This window comes from Papaver somniferum, chromosome 7, assembly GCF_003573695.1.
Source record: "Papaver somniferum cultivar HN1 chromosome 7, ASM357369v1, whole genome shotgun sequence".
In the NCBI taxonomy this organism is placed as follows: domain Eukaryota; kingdom Viridiplantae; phylum Streptophyta; class Magnoliopsida; order Ranunculales; family Papaveraceae; genus Papaver; species Papaver somniferum.
Genome location: NC_039364.1, coordinates 37582253 through 37601536, shown reverse-complemented (window position 1 = coordinate 37601536; position 19284 = coordinate 37582253). Strand labels below are relative to the sequence as shown.

Genomic DNA, 19284 nt, shown 5'->3' with positions numbered 1-19284 from the left:
AATTTATTTTTGACGCCTACGACAGCGATCACATACATATCTCATAACAAGTTGCAATATCACAAATCATAAAGATTAATACTGCAAAAACATCATCCTCCAAATATTTTTAGAATTTTATACCAAACAAAACTAAAAAGAACACAAGAAGATGAAAAATAATAGCTATGTGTAGTCACAATCATTGTTATTCAAGCACTAGTTATTCTTCCAACTAATCAAAAAAAAGACATCCTAGGCAACAAATAAAACTCAGTTTTCCTTGATGATTTCATACCTCTGGAATGGTCCATCGAAATAGGAGTCATTGATATCCTTGATTTTGTTGACTGTAGAGACACCATGTTCATGAGTCAGAACGTTAGTTTTTCGATCAACAATGCGAACAAAGTGTCGAGCCTTAGCGCAGTCAAGAATAACTTTCTTCTGATTCCTGATCAAGATATTCTGAGTACCAAGGATTTTTTCATGTCCAACAATAAGGTGGTTTATCTGCAGTTGAAGATTAGCAAGTTCGTTCTTTACTTCATTCTGAACGAGAATTAAATCCTTGACCGATTCTCCAATCCAAGAGTTATACTATTTTCTTTCATGCATCTTCTTCAAAATAAACTCTTGAGCAGGATCACTTCCTTTGAGATCATCCTCTACAGTAGGGTTAACTTCTTTGTTGGGAACAGTTTCCATCGAGTTCCTTTCTGAAGATTAATGAATGCATATATGATATATATATATATATATATATATATATATATGTTCAAAAGTACATCCTGAATAGAAACCCTAGAGTTCCTTGAGGAGATAAGGACGTTTGTGGACAAAGCCATAAAACAAAATGGACCCAACCGGGAAAACTGCATATTGTGTCGCTTCCAGCCCTAAAAAGAAGGTCACGGTGAAAAAAGTACTAAAAACTCACATCAAGAGATATCAAACATACATACTAATGAAAATCAGCTAATTACTTGAGCATCTCTCAAACATCATCCTTGTATCTCTCAAGCTAGATACAAGAACGGAACTTTCTACTACTAGGTAGCAGAAGGAGACATAGTCTCACCATAGGTTTTGAGAGAGTAGTTGTGATTTCCACCAGGATATCTGATCTCAGCATTTCTTGTCTTCCCATGATAGTTTCCATTTTTAGGGAAATTTCTCATAGCTTTTCCTGAAAGCTCAAGAGAAGGAGCTTTCTGATTAGTGAGTCTAGGACCTCTAGAGATCGGTTCAAGAGGATTTTCCGAGATGGGTTTCCAAACTCTAGACTTAGATTTACCAGAGTTGTTCTTATAAGCACAGGTCATGCTTTCTTCAGAAGCATAAGAATTTAATCCACTAGAATGCACAGAAGTCCTGTAATGATTCCTGGGGAAGAGATCATTTTTATAAGAAGTTTGGTTTCTTGTGAGCATGAGGTTCACTGCCGTAGTCGACTGACTATTTACTCCATTGACTGTGGAAAGAAGCAAATTACGAAGTTTAGAAATTTGTTTCTTCCTGGAAAAGCAACGGATAGCATAGTGATTCCCTTTTCCACGGAAGGTACAGTTTCGTAGAGAAGACGCAACAGACGACATCTGTTTTAACTTTACAGCCCTGTGAGAAGATTGTAAGTTATATAAACTTTTCTCAACACAATCTTCTTTTGGAGAATATTTTCATGTACTGTATGTCAAGAAGAACAGTTGGAACATAATAAATTTTCCTTAAAACAAAGTTTTCCTTTTCCAAGGTCACACATTGTTCATGGGCTAGTGAAAGTGATGCTTCTAGCTTCTCTTTTTCAACACGAAGTCTGTCAAGATCGAATGAATGCGTCTTGATCAACCGTTTTTCTCTAATTAATCCTTCTTTGATTATCCTTTCAAGATCACAAATCTTTTCACGCTGTAGATTATTCTCTTGAAGAAGTTTCTCAATATCCTTATAGAAGGACTCAATAATGTTATAGAGTACACGTTCTCGATCAATAGAATTTTCAAATTCATCGATGAGTTGACCCTGATTCTGAAGATCAACAAACTCAGTAGATTTTTTTGCGATTCTGGTGAGCTCCATTTCAGCTTTTTCCACTGTGTCCAATGTCTCATTGGAGGAAGAGTGATCATCACAGGATGAGTCAATCTTCTTACCTCGGGATTCGGAAGAATCAACTAAGGAGCAATCCTTTGAGGTATTCCCAAGACAACTGACATAGTTGAAAGCTTTGGGAGGCATCTTGGTATGCGTAAGAGATTCTGTCCTCAGACTCAGATTGATACAAACACAGACTTGTAAGGTCTTGAACGTGTTTGCCTGCTCTGATACCAATTGAAAAGCGGGGGTCTAACAACACCACCCAATATTTCGCTTAGCAATATGTATGGACAAACTCGAATATACTTTTAAGAGAATCAACAAGACTCAATCAATTAAAAGTATATCAACGAGTTTATATCTCTCTCTTGATTTGATTTCCTCAAACAGAAACTGCGAGTACTAATCAAATACAAGGAATAACTTGGATGGTACCAAAGACCAATATCCAAGTGTCAATCAATATCAATCAACAACCATTAGGTCGGATTCTCCAATTGATTGATCTAACGCACAACCTGTATTATTTCAATTATAAAGATAAAATAATATAATATGGAAAATGAAATGACACAAACACCAGAAATTTTGTTAACGAGGAAACCGCAAATGCAGAAAACCCCGGGACCTAGTCCATATTGAACACACACTGTATTAAGCCGCTACAGACACTAGCCTACTCCAAGCTAACTTCAGATTGGACTGTAGTTGAACCCCAATCAGTCTCCCACTGATCCAAGGTACAGTTGTACTCCCTACGCCTCTGATCCCAGCAGGATACTGCGCACTTGATTCCCTTAGCTGATCTCACCCACAACTAAGAGTTGCTACGACCCAAAATCGCAGGCTTTGACAATAAACAAATCTATCTCACACAGACAAGTCTATCAAAGGATCAATTTGTCTCCCACATAAAAACCCTACAGTTTTTGTTCCGTGTTTTAATAATAATCAAGGTGAACAGGAACCAATTGATAATCCGGTCTTATATTACCGAAGAACAGCCTACATTAATCAATCACCTCACAACAATCTCAATCGTATGGTAGCGAAACAAGATGTTGTGGAATCACAAACAATGAGACGAATATGTTTGTGATTACTTTTTATATCTTTCCTATCGGAGATATCAAATCTCAATCCAATCAATCTGATTGTACTCGTACGATAGAAGATGCAAGATCAGATCACACAACTACGATAAAAGTAGTATCGGTCTGGCTTCACAATCCCAATGAAGTCTTTAAGTCGTTAACCTGGTTTTAGAAGAAGAAAACCAAAGGTTAAAGGATAATCGACTCTAGTACGCAAACTAGTATCACACGTAAGGTGTGGGGATTAGTTTTGCACAATACTAGATGTCTCCTTTATATAGTCTTTCAAATCAGGGTTTTGCCTTGGTAACAAAGCAATCAATATTCACTGTTAGATGAAAACATGATTTAGATTAAAGCTAATATTTCTCAATCGTTAGATCGAAAACTTAGCTTGTTATACACAAATGAACTGCACGCTTCTAGGTTTGTTAACCGTACCCAAACGTGTACATTGTTGGTTCAACAATAGTTAACCAAAAGGTTAGCCATATGAGCATTTCATATCAATCATGTTCTTCTTTACCATAACTAGTTCAAATTACTCAAATGAACTAGTTAGAGAGTTGTTCAATTGCAAGGAAATCTTATGTAACTACACAAGACACAATTGAAGCAAAGATGATTTGATTCACTTGAATCGGTTCATGAACTTTTATAGCCACGGTTTGCAAACTGCATTCCTTAGTCTTTTTAAAGTTTAAGTTCAGAAATCATCTTCAGATATATATAACCATATTAAGTTCGCACACTAGGTTCGCGGAATTAAGCAACCGGACAGAGTTTACAAACTCCAGCAGGAAATCTCGGCAAGAGACCTTCCGCCGGTTCGCGGACTGGGTTCGCGGACTGGTACTCACGCAACTAGTTTGTCAACTCCAGCAGAATTTCTCGGGATGAGAAGTTCGGCAGTTCGCGGACTTGGCAACAAGCCATTCTTCCGGTTTCTCTTGATCAACAAAGTTCACAAACTTTGGTTCAAGGAATAGGACTTAAACATAAATGTGTTTCCACAAAAATGCTTATGTCCATCATTGGTTATGTAATCTAAACTCTCATTTCAATCATTGAAACATTCTTAGAGGACGTTATATAGTCGTTACACCATTTCTCGTCAAAGCAATTTTCAAGATGATTGAAACATATCATGACTTTCGTCAAAGATAAACTTGGTCGAAGCGAAAAGCTTACCAACACATATTTCGAGATATAGATAGGCGAGGTATACTCGGCTCGAAATACCAAATGTGTATAATCTAAATCTGTATATAAAGCATACAACATTTTGTCTCAAGAAGTAGGAGATAGAGTAGATAGACTTTTGAGCGACAGATAAGTTCAAGTCTTCACATACCTTTTTGTCGAGAAATTCCACCGGTTCCTTGAGTAGTTCTTCTACTTGTATGATGAATCGCCATGAAGTCCTTGAGCTCAACTACACTTTCTATCCTAGTCCGAGACTTAGCTATAATAGACTAGAAATCAAGACTTATAGTTTTGATCACTAACATTGACAAACATGCTTGAGATAGCAACGCATGCGAGTTCAACCGAGCAATGCTCTAACAACCCTAGCAGATGGATTTAGAACATAATGAGAATGATTCAACAATGGTTTAGATTAAGGAATTGATTCAACTAAAAACTGATGATTTTGATACACAACAGTGTCTCCTATTTATACACTCAATCACTAGAAATCAGTAATTAGAGAATACCCACTCACCCAATACATGTTTTCTGACAAACCCCTTCTGTAATTCAACCTTCCAGCTCTTTGATTTGATGTTCTACAGCTGTGAAGATAATCCTAGCCTTGTATCTCTCAACCCTAGCTTCTAGGGTTACTGTTTGTGGAGAAAAAGCTATGATAGAGATAAACAGAGGATAGGAAGTTGATTGATTGCATAGAGTGGCTGATAGGTTGGTTGTGCTCATAGGTGGTCGGGAATGGAAGTGATTGATAGAGGGACGGTGAAGTGAAGTTTTGCAGAGGGTGGAGAAAATGAGTACGAAGAGAAGGAGGTGTTTGGCTTTCTTGTTCGATTAGGGGAAGAATGGTAGGAGCTAGGGTGTTGAGCAGTTGCATCAAACGTTTATGTGTCGGGTTAGGGTTCTTTCACTTCCCCAGGCCCAAATCTTCTTCAAAGCTACTATCTCAAGCCCACACCTAGTTTTGAGACGTGAAAGCAACATTCTTCACTTGCGGATGAGGTGCAAACAATATTCTTCACTGCCTTCTAGCGAGAGCTTTGTTGATTCTTTTCCATTGCCACCAATTCTCTGCTTTTCTGGTTTCTCCATTCATCCAAGATTTATTTACTACCTAAAAACACAAAATTAATTAATACAAATATTTATTCTTGAAAACAATGAAAACACAGAATTTGGGATAATATATGATTTTAAAGCGCCGAAGATGAGTTTAAAAAAAAGGTGTAGAAATATGCAATGTTTGTCAGTCATCAAATACCCCCAAACCTGAATTTTACTTGTCCTCAAGTGAAATAGAAATTAAGAAATCCTAACTATACCACTGTCGCTGGTCTTTCTAATGCATTTAGCGTATGCACTAAGCCTTTAAACCCCTAGGTGTCCCTAGTAGACGAGTTGTAGTCTCGCTAGGGTTTACTAGAGGTGTACCCACAAAACCTTCTCCAACTTCATAGCGTAATAGAGTCCCAAGTATCCAAGGAGCTATGAGGACATAGAGTTTCTGCATGCTAGTAACAAGAAGTTAGAAATACCAAAGAACGCATTCTCGTCCTTAAGAGTTGAGCGAGAAATAATCATACCATATGAAAGAATTCGGGTTCGAGAGTGATCACAAGCCTCGACTTCTGCCTCATCAATAGGGTTTTATGATAATTGCACTCAAAAATACCGCTTTTTTAGTCTCTCATGTGTGAAGACAGGAATAAAGAGAGAAATCCTGCACACGTTGAATGGTGGGAAGGAGAACCTTCCGAAATAATTTCTGGAGACTCCACAGAATCGTGGGAATAAGAATCTTTTTCGGATGATCTCTAAAAAAGGAAATCAGTCATTAGCAAGGATGGGAGTACTCACTTACCTTCACATCCAATCAGCAATCAACACTACTCTCACAACATCCATAGCAACGTCTTCAATTGGTATGAGAATAACTTGGACGATATCAAAAACCAATGTCCAAGCGTCAATCAATTTCTATCCAACAAACAAGGTCGGATTTACTAATTGATTGAACTACGCACAACCTGTGATATTTCAATTATATAAAAATATAATGCGGAAAAGAAGTAACACAAACACCAGAAGTTTTGTTAACGAGGAAACCGCAAATGCAGAAAAACCCAGGACCTAGTCCAGTTTTGAACACCACATTGTATTAAGCCGCTAAAAACACTAGCCTACTACAAGTTAACTTCGAACTGGAATGTAGTTGAGCCCCAACCAAGTCTCACACCGATTAAGGTACAGTCATGTTCCTTACGCCTCTGAATCCCAGCAGAACTCTACGCACTTGATTCCCTTAGATGATCTCACCCATAACTAAGAGTTGCTACGACCCAAAGTCAAAGAATTATAAACAAATCTGTTTCCCATAGAAAAGTCTATTCTGATAGATAAATCTTTCTCCACAGAAGTACCTATGAGGTTTTGTTCCGTCTTTTAATAAACCAAGATGAACAGGAACCAAGTGATAATCCGGTCTTGTTAGACCACTTCTCGGTCAAACTCGCACGCGTTGCTATATCAATCATGTTTGTCAATGTTAGTGATCAAAACTATAAGTCTTGTTTTCTAGTCTCTTATAGCTAAGTCTCGGACTAGGATAGTAAGTGTAGTTGAGCTCAAGGAATTCATGGTGATTCATCATACAAGTAGAAGATCTACTCAAGAAACCGGTGGAACTTCTCGATAAAAAGGTATGTGGAGACTTGAACTTATCTGTCACTCAAAAGTCTATCTATTCTATCTCCTACTCTTTGATACAAAAATCGTATGCTATATATATATATAGACTAGATCATACACATTTGGTATTTCGAGCCGAGTATACCTCGCCTATCTATATCTCGAAATATGTGTTGGTAAGCTTTTCGCTTCGACCAAGTTTATCTTTACCTAGTGACGAAAGTCATGAATGTTTCAATCACTTTGAAAATTGCTTTGACGAGAAATAGTGTAACAACTATATAACGTCCTCTAAGAATGTTTCAATGATTGGAATGAGAGTTTAGATTACATAACCAATGGATTCCTTGAACCGAAGTTTTCGAACTTTGTTGATCAAGAGAACCGGAAGTATGGAAAGTGCCAAGTCCGCAAACTCAGTCCGCGAACTGCCGAAGTTCTCAAACCCGAGAATTTCTGTTGGAGTTGACAAACTACTTGCGTGAGCCAAGTCCGCGAACCGGCGTAATTCTCGAACCCAAGAATTTCTGCTGGAGTTTATAAACTCTATCTGATGTCTTAAGTCCGCGAACCTAGTCTGCGAACTTGAGAAGGTTATATATCTAAAGATGATTTCTGAACTTAATCTTAAAAGACTAAGGAATGCATTTGCAAACCGTGGCTATTAAAGTTCATGAACCGATTCGAGTGAATCAAATCATCTTTGCTTCAATTGTGTCTTGTGTAGTTACATAAGATTTCCTTGCAATTGAACAACTCTCTTAACTAGTTCATTTGAGTCAATTGAACTAGTTATGGTGAAGAAGAACATGGTTGGTATGAAACTCTCATATGGGTAACCTCTTTGGGTATACTATTGTTGAACCAACAATCTACACGTTTGGGTGCGGTTAACAAACCTAGAAGCGTACAGTTATTTGTGTATGACAAGCTAAGTTGCGAGTTCGACCGAGCACGATGGTTTTATTCTTATAACCTCTTTGGGTAGACTATTGTTGAACCAACAATCTACACGTTTGGGTACGGTTAACAAACCTAGAAGCGTACAGTTATTTGTGTATGACAAGCTAACCTTACGTGTGATACTAGTTTGCGTGCTAGAGTCGTTTCTCCTTTAACCTTTGGTTTTCTTCTTCTAAAACCAGGTTAACGACTTAAAGACTTCATTGGGATTGTGAAGCCAGACCGATACTACTTTTATCGTAGTTGTGTGATCTGATCTTGCATCTTTTATCGTAACAGTACAATCATATTGATTGGCTTGATATCGTGAGAGTTCTCCGATAGGCAAGATATAAAAAGTAATCACAAACACCTTCGTCTCATCGTTTGTGATTCCACGACATCTTGTTTCACTACCATACGATTAAGATTGTTGTGAGGTAGTTGATTAATCTAGGCTGTTCTTCGTCAATATAAGACCGGATTATCAATTTGTTCATGTTCACCTTGATTATTATCAAAAGATAGAACAAAAACTTTTAGGGTTTTTCTGTGGGAGACAGATTGATCCTTTGATAGACTTGTCTGTGTGAGACAGATTCGTTTATTGTTAAATCCTGCGATTTTGGGTCGTAGGAACTCTTAGTTGTGGGTGAGATCATCTAAGAGAATCAAGTGCACAGTATCCTGCTGGGATCAGAGGCGTAGGGAGTACAACTGTACCTTGGATCAGTAGGAGACTGATTGGGGTTCAACTATAGTCCAGCCCGAAGTTAGCTTGGAGTAGGCTAGTGTCTGTAGCGGCTTAATACAGTGTGTATTCAATCCGGACTAGGTCCCGGGGTTTTTCTGCATTTGTGGTTTCCTCGTTAACAAAATTTCTGGTGTTTGTGTTATTTCAGTTTCCGCATTATATTGTTTTATCTTTATAATTGAAATAATACAGGTTGTGCGTTAGATCATCAATTAGCATAATCCAACCTTTGGTTGTTGATTGTCATTGTTTGATCCTTGGACATTGGTCTTTGGTACTGTCCAAGTTATTCCTTGTGTTTGATTAAAGACTCGCTGATTTCTTTTAACTTGATTAAATCAAAACAAGAGAGAGATATTAACTCCTTGAGATACTCTTACCTAGATTGAGTCTGACTGTCTAGTTGATTCTCTAGAAAGTGTTTCGAAGTTAGTCCATACAGATTGCTAAGCGAAATATTGGGTGGTGTTGTTAGACCCCCGCTTTTTCAATTGGTATCAGAGCTGGAAAACACGTTAAAGACCTTATAAGTATGTGTTTGTAGCGATCTTTTTATGGAAGAGTCTATCTCTAATAATGTACCAGTTCAGAAACTACCAGATGATTCTAAAAGCTTGGATTCACCTGAGAGAACTGTCACATCTAAGTCCATATCTAAACATTCTCTTGATGTAAAAACTGTTGATTGGGAAACTCTCCTAGAAGAACAGTTGGATGAACTTTCTGATGAAGGTGATTCAGATATTGATAGAGATGTTGATGAGGAAGTCTCAGAGTATGTTAAGTTTTTGGATTCGTGGAATATGAAAAAGATTACAACTTCTCATGTCTTACCTATTCTGACTCCTCTCCGTCGAGAAAACAAGAAATTGAGAAGATGTTACGCAGGTGTTTATTTTTCGAATCGTTCTTGTGAATCGATCCTCAAGAATTCTGAGGAAAACTTATGTATGAATTCACTTGAATGTGATAATCTTTATCAAAAGTATTTTTTGTTGGAAGAAAAACTTGCAGAATCTGAAGCAAGGTTTAACTCTCAGCAAACAAGTTTTGATGATAGAGAAAGCGCTTATCTCGCTCGAGAAAAACGCCTTGAGGCTGATTTAGCAGCTGCTCTTGATAAAATCAAGATGTTGGAAGATGACTTGAAAAAGTTCAATACTAGTTCAAGCAAATTAACCATTATGCTAGGAGCAAGTAAAAATCATCGTGATACACGAGGATTGGGATATAAGGGAATAGATGCTCCAAGTATTAGCAAATAGGTAAAATTTGTCAAGGCTAGTGATTCTTCTCAACAAAAGGTTTACACTAATGGCAAAATTGAAATACCTTCACCGGCAGTTAAGGTTCAAAAGAGAAAAGTGTATCAACCTCCAAAACCAGCACACATGAATCCGGGTAAGAACGTTCCTTATATTTGTCATTATTGTGGAAACAAAGGTCACCTGGAAAGGAGATGTCGTTTTCGTATAAGGAATGAAAAACTTCATGATATTCTTGTTTGGGTGTCAAAAGAAGTTATTAAACCGGGATCATATGTTAAGGCTAGCACTCTTGACATTACGGGTTGTAAACGTCCAACCTTTAGGAAAAGGAATCAGTGTTGTGATAATCCTAGATTTGCCTATAAACATTATACGAAGTCTTTTCACAATTGTAATGATTATCGAAAGAATAACTTTGTAAAGACGAAGACAAGATCCGATTCTCCCAATTGAAGAAAGACTAACTTTCAAAAGAATAGTCAAACCAATTCTCTTCCGAGAAATCTTGAAGAGAGTAATGGGAAGAAGGTTTCGGTTGTTCCTAAACACACTCAGAAGTGGATACCAAAGAAAGCCAATGATGCTTTGAGTGTGAAAAGGAATGATCTTCCATAAAACTCCATGACTATGGAGAAGGCAGTATCCATGATGTTGGAACTTAACAAGTTTTTTGGAAAAATGGAATTGGATGTGAAAGGCTCTAAAAGTGATCCCTTTCATGATAATTCAAAGGTCAATTGTGGTGAACAAGACATTGTTCACCCCAATACAACTTGATTGTGTAGTAAGTGCATCCTCACCAAGAAATTCCCTGATATGTGTACGGTGAGGGAAGCACGAAAATTGGGCGCACAGATTATGTTCAGTAAGGCTGTAGAATTCAATTGGATTCATTTAAAAAGGTATGTCTATAAACTTGAGCAAGATTTGTGCTTTTATTTGTTTAGAGAACTTATAATGATTCACGTACCTTTCTTATCGTTCTTTTCTACCTAACTTGATCTGTGTTTAAGGTTCTTAAACGTTTAAGTTTGAAAATAGTAGTTCGGGATGTTTGGGCTTCATGGTACACCTACCAGGTATGCATAACATCTTTTAAAATCAAAATCCAGGGGTTAAGTTCGCGGACTTGAAAATTCGTTTGCAAACCCGTATGCATACTTGACGTCGATATTCGGTAAACTTGTTTTGGCCGTAACTTCTTTGTCCGAACTCGGAATGACCTCATTCTTTTTGCATTATCTTCCTCTTTGACTTATCTTCAAAATTGAGATGAGAATTTCTGAATTTGGATGAGTTAAGATTGGTATTTGTCCTGTCTCTTGTTTTTGAGTGTTTTGCTCCGTTTCGTTGCACTTGTTCCACTTATCTTGGACTTGGGCACTTGTATTCTTGGAGTACTACTCTTCTAAGATCATTGTAGCTTTTAAAAGAATGTTGTTGGTGAATCACAAATAAGGAAGTTCAAGAACAGGCAGTAGTATGCATTGCTATGGAATTCTTGAATGTTCACAATCATCCTATGTGAACTATAGTGCATGGTCGTTATTGACTTTGTATGTTCTTCTTTGTTAGGAAAATATTTTCATACGCCTTTGGTAGCTATTCTTGGTATAAATCCGGGCGAAAAAGATTGATTCTACCCTCTAAGGACAAATCATCTTGTATGTGCATTACGAGTTTGTCTTGTTGCCTAGGAAACTTCTTACGAGAATTTATTCTTATTTTTGAAAAGGTTTACTAGAGTTTGGAATAGCCTTTATTGTGATTTCACATTGCTATGTCCAACGGTTTCATCTTCATGTTTTTAGATTTATTGGTTTAAATTTTAAAAATATTTGGAGGATGATGTTTTTGCAGTATCTAATCTTTATGATTTTTTATATTGCAACTTGATATGGGATATTGGTGCTTACGTCCGTGAACTATGTTATCCCATATTTTGCCAAAAGTAAAGTCGTTCATGATCGGTATTCGTTTATTATTTTAAGAATGAATAGACTTTTGACAAATACAAAAGTTAAGCCTATATTGTCATTCTTTGACGGAAGATAGGTTAAAATCTTTTGTATCCAAGGATTATTGATATTATATATGCTTGTGCAAAAGAATGAATCCTTGTGTATTCCACGGTATTGATCTTCATTGATCCATCCTTTTTGTATTACCGTGAGGCTCCGTAATGTGTCTTATGTTGAGCACGATACGACAAAGTTGATTATTTTTGATTAACCTTGTTGGTTGTTCCGTAAGATACTTAATCATCTTGTTGGTTATTTAGTTATTATTCCACAAGTTTCTCTTGTCTTGAGTATATGAACGATTAATCCAATCACTCTCTTGTATGGTTAACTCAGTCGTTGCTCCGTAAGTTTACTTATGTTGAGCACAATGAAGTAGAAGCGCTAGCACTAGAGCTGCAGAAGAATGTGAAAACTACTCCACCTACTCTCCGTGACCAATTCTAAATAGCCATTTGTGCGGCCTGTCATATTTCAGACCAGTTAGTGGATACTTTTCCAGACCTACATGCATTTCAAGAATCTAAACTTGAGCAAGCTAATGCATTATATCATAAGCAAGAGAACAACCCTTATTCTCAGACCTACAACCCAGGGAGGAGGAATCACCCTAATTTTTCATGGTCTAAAGGGGACGTACAAGGGGGTACAACGAGTAATAACCAAGGATATTCATATCCTAGAAACTCCCAAGTACAATCACACTCTCAGTACCCTGTAGAAAAAAAACCTAGCTTTGAAGACAGTGTCGGTCTATTGACCCAAAATCTTTTACAACTTCAAAAGACCACAGACCAACGTTTCACAAGTCTATAACTTAAAATGGGTCAAATCTGTGATGCACTAAATGAGAGAGAAAAAGGTAAACTACCTAGTCAACCTCAACAAATTCAAAAAAATGCATTTCAGGCAAGCACCTCAACTTGTAATGAGACTCGTGATCATGCGAATGCTGTCACCACTCTTCGTAGTGGTAAAGTTGTTGAGAACAATGTACGTGTACTACAGTCAGTCGAGTCTAAATCAGACTCACCGGTGCATACAACTCCACAGAAAACGCCCGTTGTGGAAAAGGAATCTGAGCATGATAGTGACTCTGAGAATTCCACTAATATTAATGTCCCTGCGCCATCTCATGTACCTGTTGCTCCATTTCCTCAAAGATTAGTGCAACAGAAGAAAGGTACCCAATACAATGAAATGATGGAGATGTTTAAGCGAGTCAATATAAATATTCCTTTTCTTGAATCAATCAAACAGATATCTGTTTATGCTAAATTCTTGAAAGATCTATGCACACAAAAGTGGAAGCTTCACGTACACAAGCGTGCCTTTCTCACCGAGCAGGTAAGTTCAATTATTCAAAACAAGACCCCACATAAGTTAAAGACCCAGGTAGTCCAACTATCACATGCACTATAGGTGACCATACAATCGACCGGCTTTGATAGACTTAGGTACAAGTGTGAACCTTTTGCCATATTCTGTGTATAAGCAATTAGGTCTTGGGGAGCTGAAACCCACTCCTGTTACTCTACAGTTAGCGGACAGATCTGTGAAAATCCCTCGTGGTATTGTTGAAGATGTGTTGATCAAGTTTGAAAATTTTTATTTTCCTGTGGACTTCATTGTGTTAGATACTCAACCTGTGCAATATCCTGATAATCATATTCCTGTCATTTTAGGACGTCCTTTCTTGGCAACGTCCAATGCTATCATAAATTGTCGTATTGGAGTGTTGAATTTTTCCTTTGGTAACATGACTGTAGAACTAAATGTTTTTAACATTAGTCAACAACCCATAGATTGTGATGACAGTGATTTGCATGAGATTAACATGATTGAGAGTTTGATCCAAGACTCATTGCCTGACATCTTATATGTGGATCCTTTGCAAGCATGTTTAGATAACTTTGACTTAGATCTCTTTGATTCTGAGTACATTAGTGAGGTTCACTCTTTGCTTGAATCTGTGCCACCCATGAATATTGCTAAATGGCAAACTGCAGTGGAACCACTCCCACTCTCTGATTCCGAATCTGCCCCAATTCCTGTCGAACCACCTAAGCTTGATTTGAAACCATTGCCTGATACTTTGAAATATGCTTTCTTAGGTTCTTCTGAGACTTTTGCATCATGTTTAGATACAGAACATGAAAAAAAACTTTTAGAAGTGCTTAAAGAACATAAAGAGGCCTTAGGTTGGACCATCTCAGACCTTAAAAGTATAGGTCCCACAATTTTCATGCATCACATAAATCTTGAAGAAAATACTAAACCATCTAAGAAAATGCAAAGGAGACTTAATCCCCAATATGAGAGATGTTGTTAAGGGTGAGATTCTGAAATTGCTTGATGCGGGTATCATATACCCAATTCCAGATAGCCAATGGGTCAGTCCCATTCAAGTTGTACCCAAAAAGTCTGCCATTAATGTAGTTCAAAATGAAATGAATGAGCTAGTCCCCACTCGTGTAACCACAACCACTTTCCTCTTCCCTTCATTGACAAAATGCTAGAAAGGTTGTCAAGGCATAGTCACTATTGTTTCTTAGATGGCTATTCGGGCTATAACCAAATTCACATAGCACCCGAAGACCAACCAAAGACTACATTTACCTGTCCTTATGGTACATTTGCTTATCGTCGTATGCCTTTTGGGTTGTGTAATGCACCTGCTACTTTTCAACGTTGCATGATGACCATCTTTTCTGACATGGTAGATAAGTTTCTTGAAATTTTCATGGATGAATTTTCTGTCTTTGGGTCTTCTTTTGATGAATGTTTGCATCATCTTACTCTTGTGCTGATTCGATGTAAAGAAAAGAATTTGGTTTTGAATTGGGAAATTTTTTATTTCATGGTTAACTCAGGCATAGATCTAGGGAATATCATTTCTGAAAAAGGCATAGAAGTAGATAAAGCTAAAGTTGATCTCATTCAACACTTGCCTCAACCTCGCTCTGTGAGGGAGATAAGGTCATTCTTAGGCCATGTCGGTTTTTACCGTTCATTCATCAAAGACTTTAGTAGAATTTCAAGACCCTTGTGTAGTCTTCTCGCAAAAGATGTCGCATTTGTCTTTGATGACGCTTGTAGGGAAGCATGGGAGCAATTGAAAGCTCTTATCACATCTTCCCTTATAGTCAGACCACCTGATTGGACCTTACCATTTGAAATTATGTGTGATGCGTCTGACTATGTTGTAGGAGCTGTTTTAGGTCAGCAAGTAGACAAACTCCCTTATGTGATCTACTATGCTAGTAAAAAACTTAATGATACTCAACTAAGTTATTCAACAGCTGGGAAAGAATTACTAGTTGTTGTGTTTTCATTGGATAAGTTTAGATCATACTTGATAGGTTCTAAAGTCATCATATATTTTGACCATGCTGCATTGAAATATCTTTTGTCTAAAAAAGATGTTAAAGCTCGTCTAATTCGATGGATACTCTTGTTACAAGAGTTCAATCCCGAAATTCGAGATAAGAAAGGGTCTGAAAATGTTGTTGCTGATCACTTGTCCAGGTTGAATGTTGAATCTGTTGATGAATCCTTGATTATTAGAGAATCATTCCCTGACGAACAATTGATGCTTGTATCTGAAATGCCTTGGTTTGCTGATATTGTTAACTACCTTGTTACTGGAAGAATGCCCTTGCATTGGTCTAAACAAGGCCGCTCTAAATTCTTGGCTGAAGTGAAATATTTCTTTTGGGATGACCCATACTTGTTTAAATACTGCCCTGACCAACTCATTAGGAGATGTGTACCCAATTCTGAACAAAGAGATGTCATCTCTTTTTGTCATGACCATGCATGTGGAGGCCATTTTAGTGCCAAGAAAACTGCTGAAAAGATCTTGCAGAGTGGTTTCTGTTGGCCATCATTGTTCAAAGATAGTCATGCATTCTGTGTTGCTTGTGACCGATACCGGAATTTAGGAAGTATTTCAAGAAGAAACATGATGCCCTTACAACCTATTTTGATTGTTGAACTGTTTGATGTATGGGGTATTGATTTCATGGGTCCATTTCCTAACTCTGAAGGTATGTTATACATTCTTGTTGGTGTTGATTATGTCTCTAAGTGGGTATAATCCATTGCTTCCAAAACAAATGACCATAAAGTAGTTCTTTCTTTTTTAAAAGAAAACATTTTCTCTCGTTTTGGAACACCTAGAGCAATAATCAGTGATGGTGGTACTCATTTTTGCAATAGACCTTTTGAATCACTTATGCGCAAGTATGGAATCACTCACAACGTAGCAACACCATATCATCCACAAACCAGTGGCCAAGTAGAAGTTTCAAATAGGGAAATTAAGAATATTCTTGAAAAGACTGTTAATCCTACTAGGAAAGATTGGTCTTTACGTTTAAATGATGCTTTGTGGGTCTATAGAACTGCATACAAAACTCACATTGGCATGTCCCCTTCCTTATAGGCTGGTGTATGGTAAAGCATGTCATCTACCTGTAGAGCTAGAACATCGTGCTTATTGGGCTATTAAGAAATTGAACTTTGATCTTGATAAAGCGGGCACCCAACGAAAACTTCAACTCAATGAGTTAGAAGAATTAAGAAATGATGCGTATGACAGTGCTAAAATGTACAAAAATAGAATGAAAGTGTTTCATGACAAGCGCATTTTGCGCAAGTCTTTCACACCTGGTCACAAAATTTTATTGTACAACACTCGTTTGCATCTTTTTCTAGGAAAATTACGTTCTCGATGGTCGGGTCCATTCTTGGTACGTACTGTTTTCCCTCATGGAGCCGTTGAAATCGAAAATCCAGCAAACAAGAACATCTTCAAGGTCAATGGTCAGAGATTGAAACCATTTATGGAATATCTTCCACCAGAAGTTGAGACCATAGACTTGGAAAACCCGTCTATGTGGACTAAACATGTTCACTTGTGTACATACATATGGATTAAAAGTCCATTCTCTTTCTCTTTTGTTTTTCTTTTTGCATACATTTTACGTGTGCTAACCAAACTTTTTTTCTTATCGTTCTATATCTTGTTGTTTGCTTTCAAAGCATTCATCCACTTATGGTCTAGCACCATCCTTTTTGCATCTGGTAATCTCTTCCCTTAAAATCTACTATGCGTTGTTCTCCTGATATGTTGTTGTAATTCTGCTCATATGTTGAAACATTGAGGAGAGTGTTAGATTTAGGTGTGGGGGAGTATTTTGCATGTAGAGTTTTTAGTCTTTTGCACCTTTTAAAAAAATAAAATAAAAAACAAAAAGAAAAGAAAAGAAAAGAAAAATTCAAACATTTTTGTAAATATTTGCATAAAACCTCCAACTTGTAAAGATTTTTAGAGTCACTAGCATGCTTCTAGCTATGTTTACATAGAGAATCTGACCGAAATAACTGAAATTGGAAGAACTAGAGAACACAATCATGTTTCTTAGTTGTTAGAGCGTTAAAGTTGGATTTAACCATGCCGGTGGGCAAATTAGGTGCTGCAAAGATATTTGGTAGTATAGTTGTGATCACCCTTAGTGGAGACTACCTATTTTTACATCAAAAGAGGCACCGACCTTCAATTTTTTGTGACTATCTAAAAATTCCTTTTAGAGTGTGTGTCACCGTACGTAAATTCTGGGTAGGAATGTTGAGCTACCCAACTTCGCACCACTTTCAGCACTATTTTTGATCCCTTGAGTGCTAATTCCATCAATCATGAGGATGACGTCTAAAGATGAAAACTCCTTCTTGTAGTTTGATTTGCAGTTAGCACCATTCTATCTCTCTCGACAACATCAACAGATCCATAGAAACACATCATAATCAACGAGCAGAGCAACGTCAGATTCTATGAAGAACGTTGAAATAGTCCAAGGTTTACATGCAACAATTCAAGGAAAAGTAAAAAGTTCATATTCAAAGTGAAGATATAGTACAAAGAGCAGAATTCTACACATTTGAAGAGGTATTTTACAAGAGCAAAGAAAATAAAATAAGATGAGAATTAGTGAAGTTTATGAAATCAAGACAATACAAGTTGTGGAAAATTGAGTGATAAAGTCCTTCATCCATGGATTTAGTAGTTTCATTATTTATTTTGTTGTATTACTTTCAAAAAAAATTTAAAAAAATAAATTTTAAAAGAAATTCCAAGCAACAAGGAAATTGAAGAAAAGAATTAGAAATTGTCAAGGTTCTACGAAGTTCAAAAGTTCATCATCAACAGTTGAAGACCATTCACGGATTCCATCCTGTTGATTTGCTGATTGATTTGAGAAAGAGATATAACTTTTGGATATCTTTCCTTGATTAAGTATGACTGTCAAGTTGATTCTCTTGGAATTATATTGGAGTTAGTCCATTCAATTTGTCGAACGAAATATTGGGTGTGGTTGTTAGACCCCCGCTTTTTCAATTGGTATCAGAGAAGGAAAACACGTTAAAGACCTCATAAGTATGTGTTTGTAGCAATTTGACTCTATGTACAGAAGTGCTATCTCTGACAAACGCATCACTATAGACAAGTATTGATAAGTGTTATCCTGATTTTCTTCTTGACCAGTATGATTCTGAAGTAGAAAGGGAAGCAACCCAAGAGAGTGCAGCGATTCTAAACTTGTCAGAATCCAGGCAGTGAAATCAATAGGCTGAAACAGAAGGTCAATATGATTATTGGTATCGTTAAAGATCGTGATTCCCAATTAAGGATTCTTCGTGAGGAAAATGTTGTAGTATGTTCATCCCGAACCTTACTCGAGGCTAAACTCAAGGATGATGCCCTGGAAATAGAACGTTTGTTGAGTAATCTCTCTATTCAAGGATGCTCTATGGAGTCCTATATAACAATTTCTTCTGACTCAACAGTGATGTTAGAAAATATGACTACACGTAATCATGTTTCTTCAATGAAACCTGTTTTAGAAGCTAAATTACAAACCCTTCTATTTGCTAAAGATGCAGTTGCAACTTCCACTAACCAAGGAATCACCGCATCTCATGGAAGGAAGAAATATTCTAATTTTTTTTAATCCTACTCACTCTAATCGCACTGGTGTTCAGAAAGTATGTTTCTTTTGTGATTCAAAAGGACATGTTCACCGGAAGTGCAAATTGAGGTTGAATGACAACTATTTTGGTCGACTTCAACACACCTTAGATTTAATACTCAAAGGTGTAATTGACATTCATACATCTAAACCAATTGGCTTTAGTACTCACCCTATGAATTCTTCTAGGAAATTCAG

The 19284-nt window shown here is 37.1% G+C and overlaps 1 protein-coding gene across 1 annotated transcript; it reads left to right on the top strand.

Moving 5' to 3' along the window:
* The first annotated feature begins 12877 nt into the window (after positions 1–12877).
* Positions 12878–18677, top strand: LOC113294529. The gene is made up of 7 exons (XM_026542923.1): positions 12878–13402; positions 13551–13626; positions 13741–14280; positions 14929–15550; positions 15623–16002; positions 16460–16809; positions 18603–18677. The coding sequence occupies exons 1-7, from the start codon at positions 12878–12880 to the stop codon at positions 18675–18677; spliced, it is 2568 nt and encodes an 855-aa protein (XP_026398708.1).
* Positions 18678–19284: the final 607 nt, after the last annotated feature.

What these genes read in the sequence shown, in the direction of transcription:
- LOC113294529 (XM_026542923.1), top strand. Translation starts at nt 12,878, where the DNA reads ATGGGTCAAATCTGTGATGCACTAAATGAGAGAGAAAAAGGTAAACTA. An exon ending in GACCATCTCAGACCTTAAAA is followed by an intron (nt 14,281 to 14,928) that starts GTATAGGTCCCA and finishes TGGTTAACTCAG; the next exon opens with GCATAGATCTAGGGAATATC. An exon ending in CCGATACCGGAATTTAGGAA is followed by an intron (nt 16,003 to 16,459) that starts GTATTTCAAGAA and finishes GTGGGTCTATAG; the next exon opens with AACTGCATACAAAACTCACA.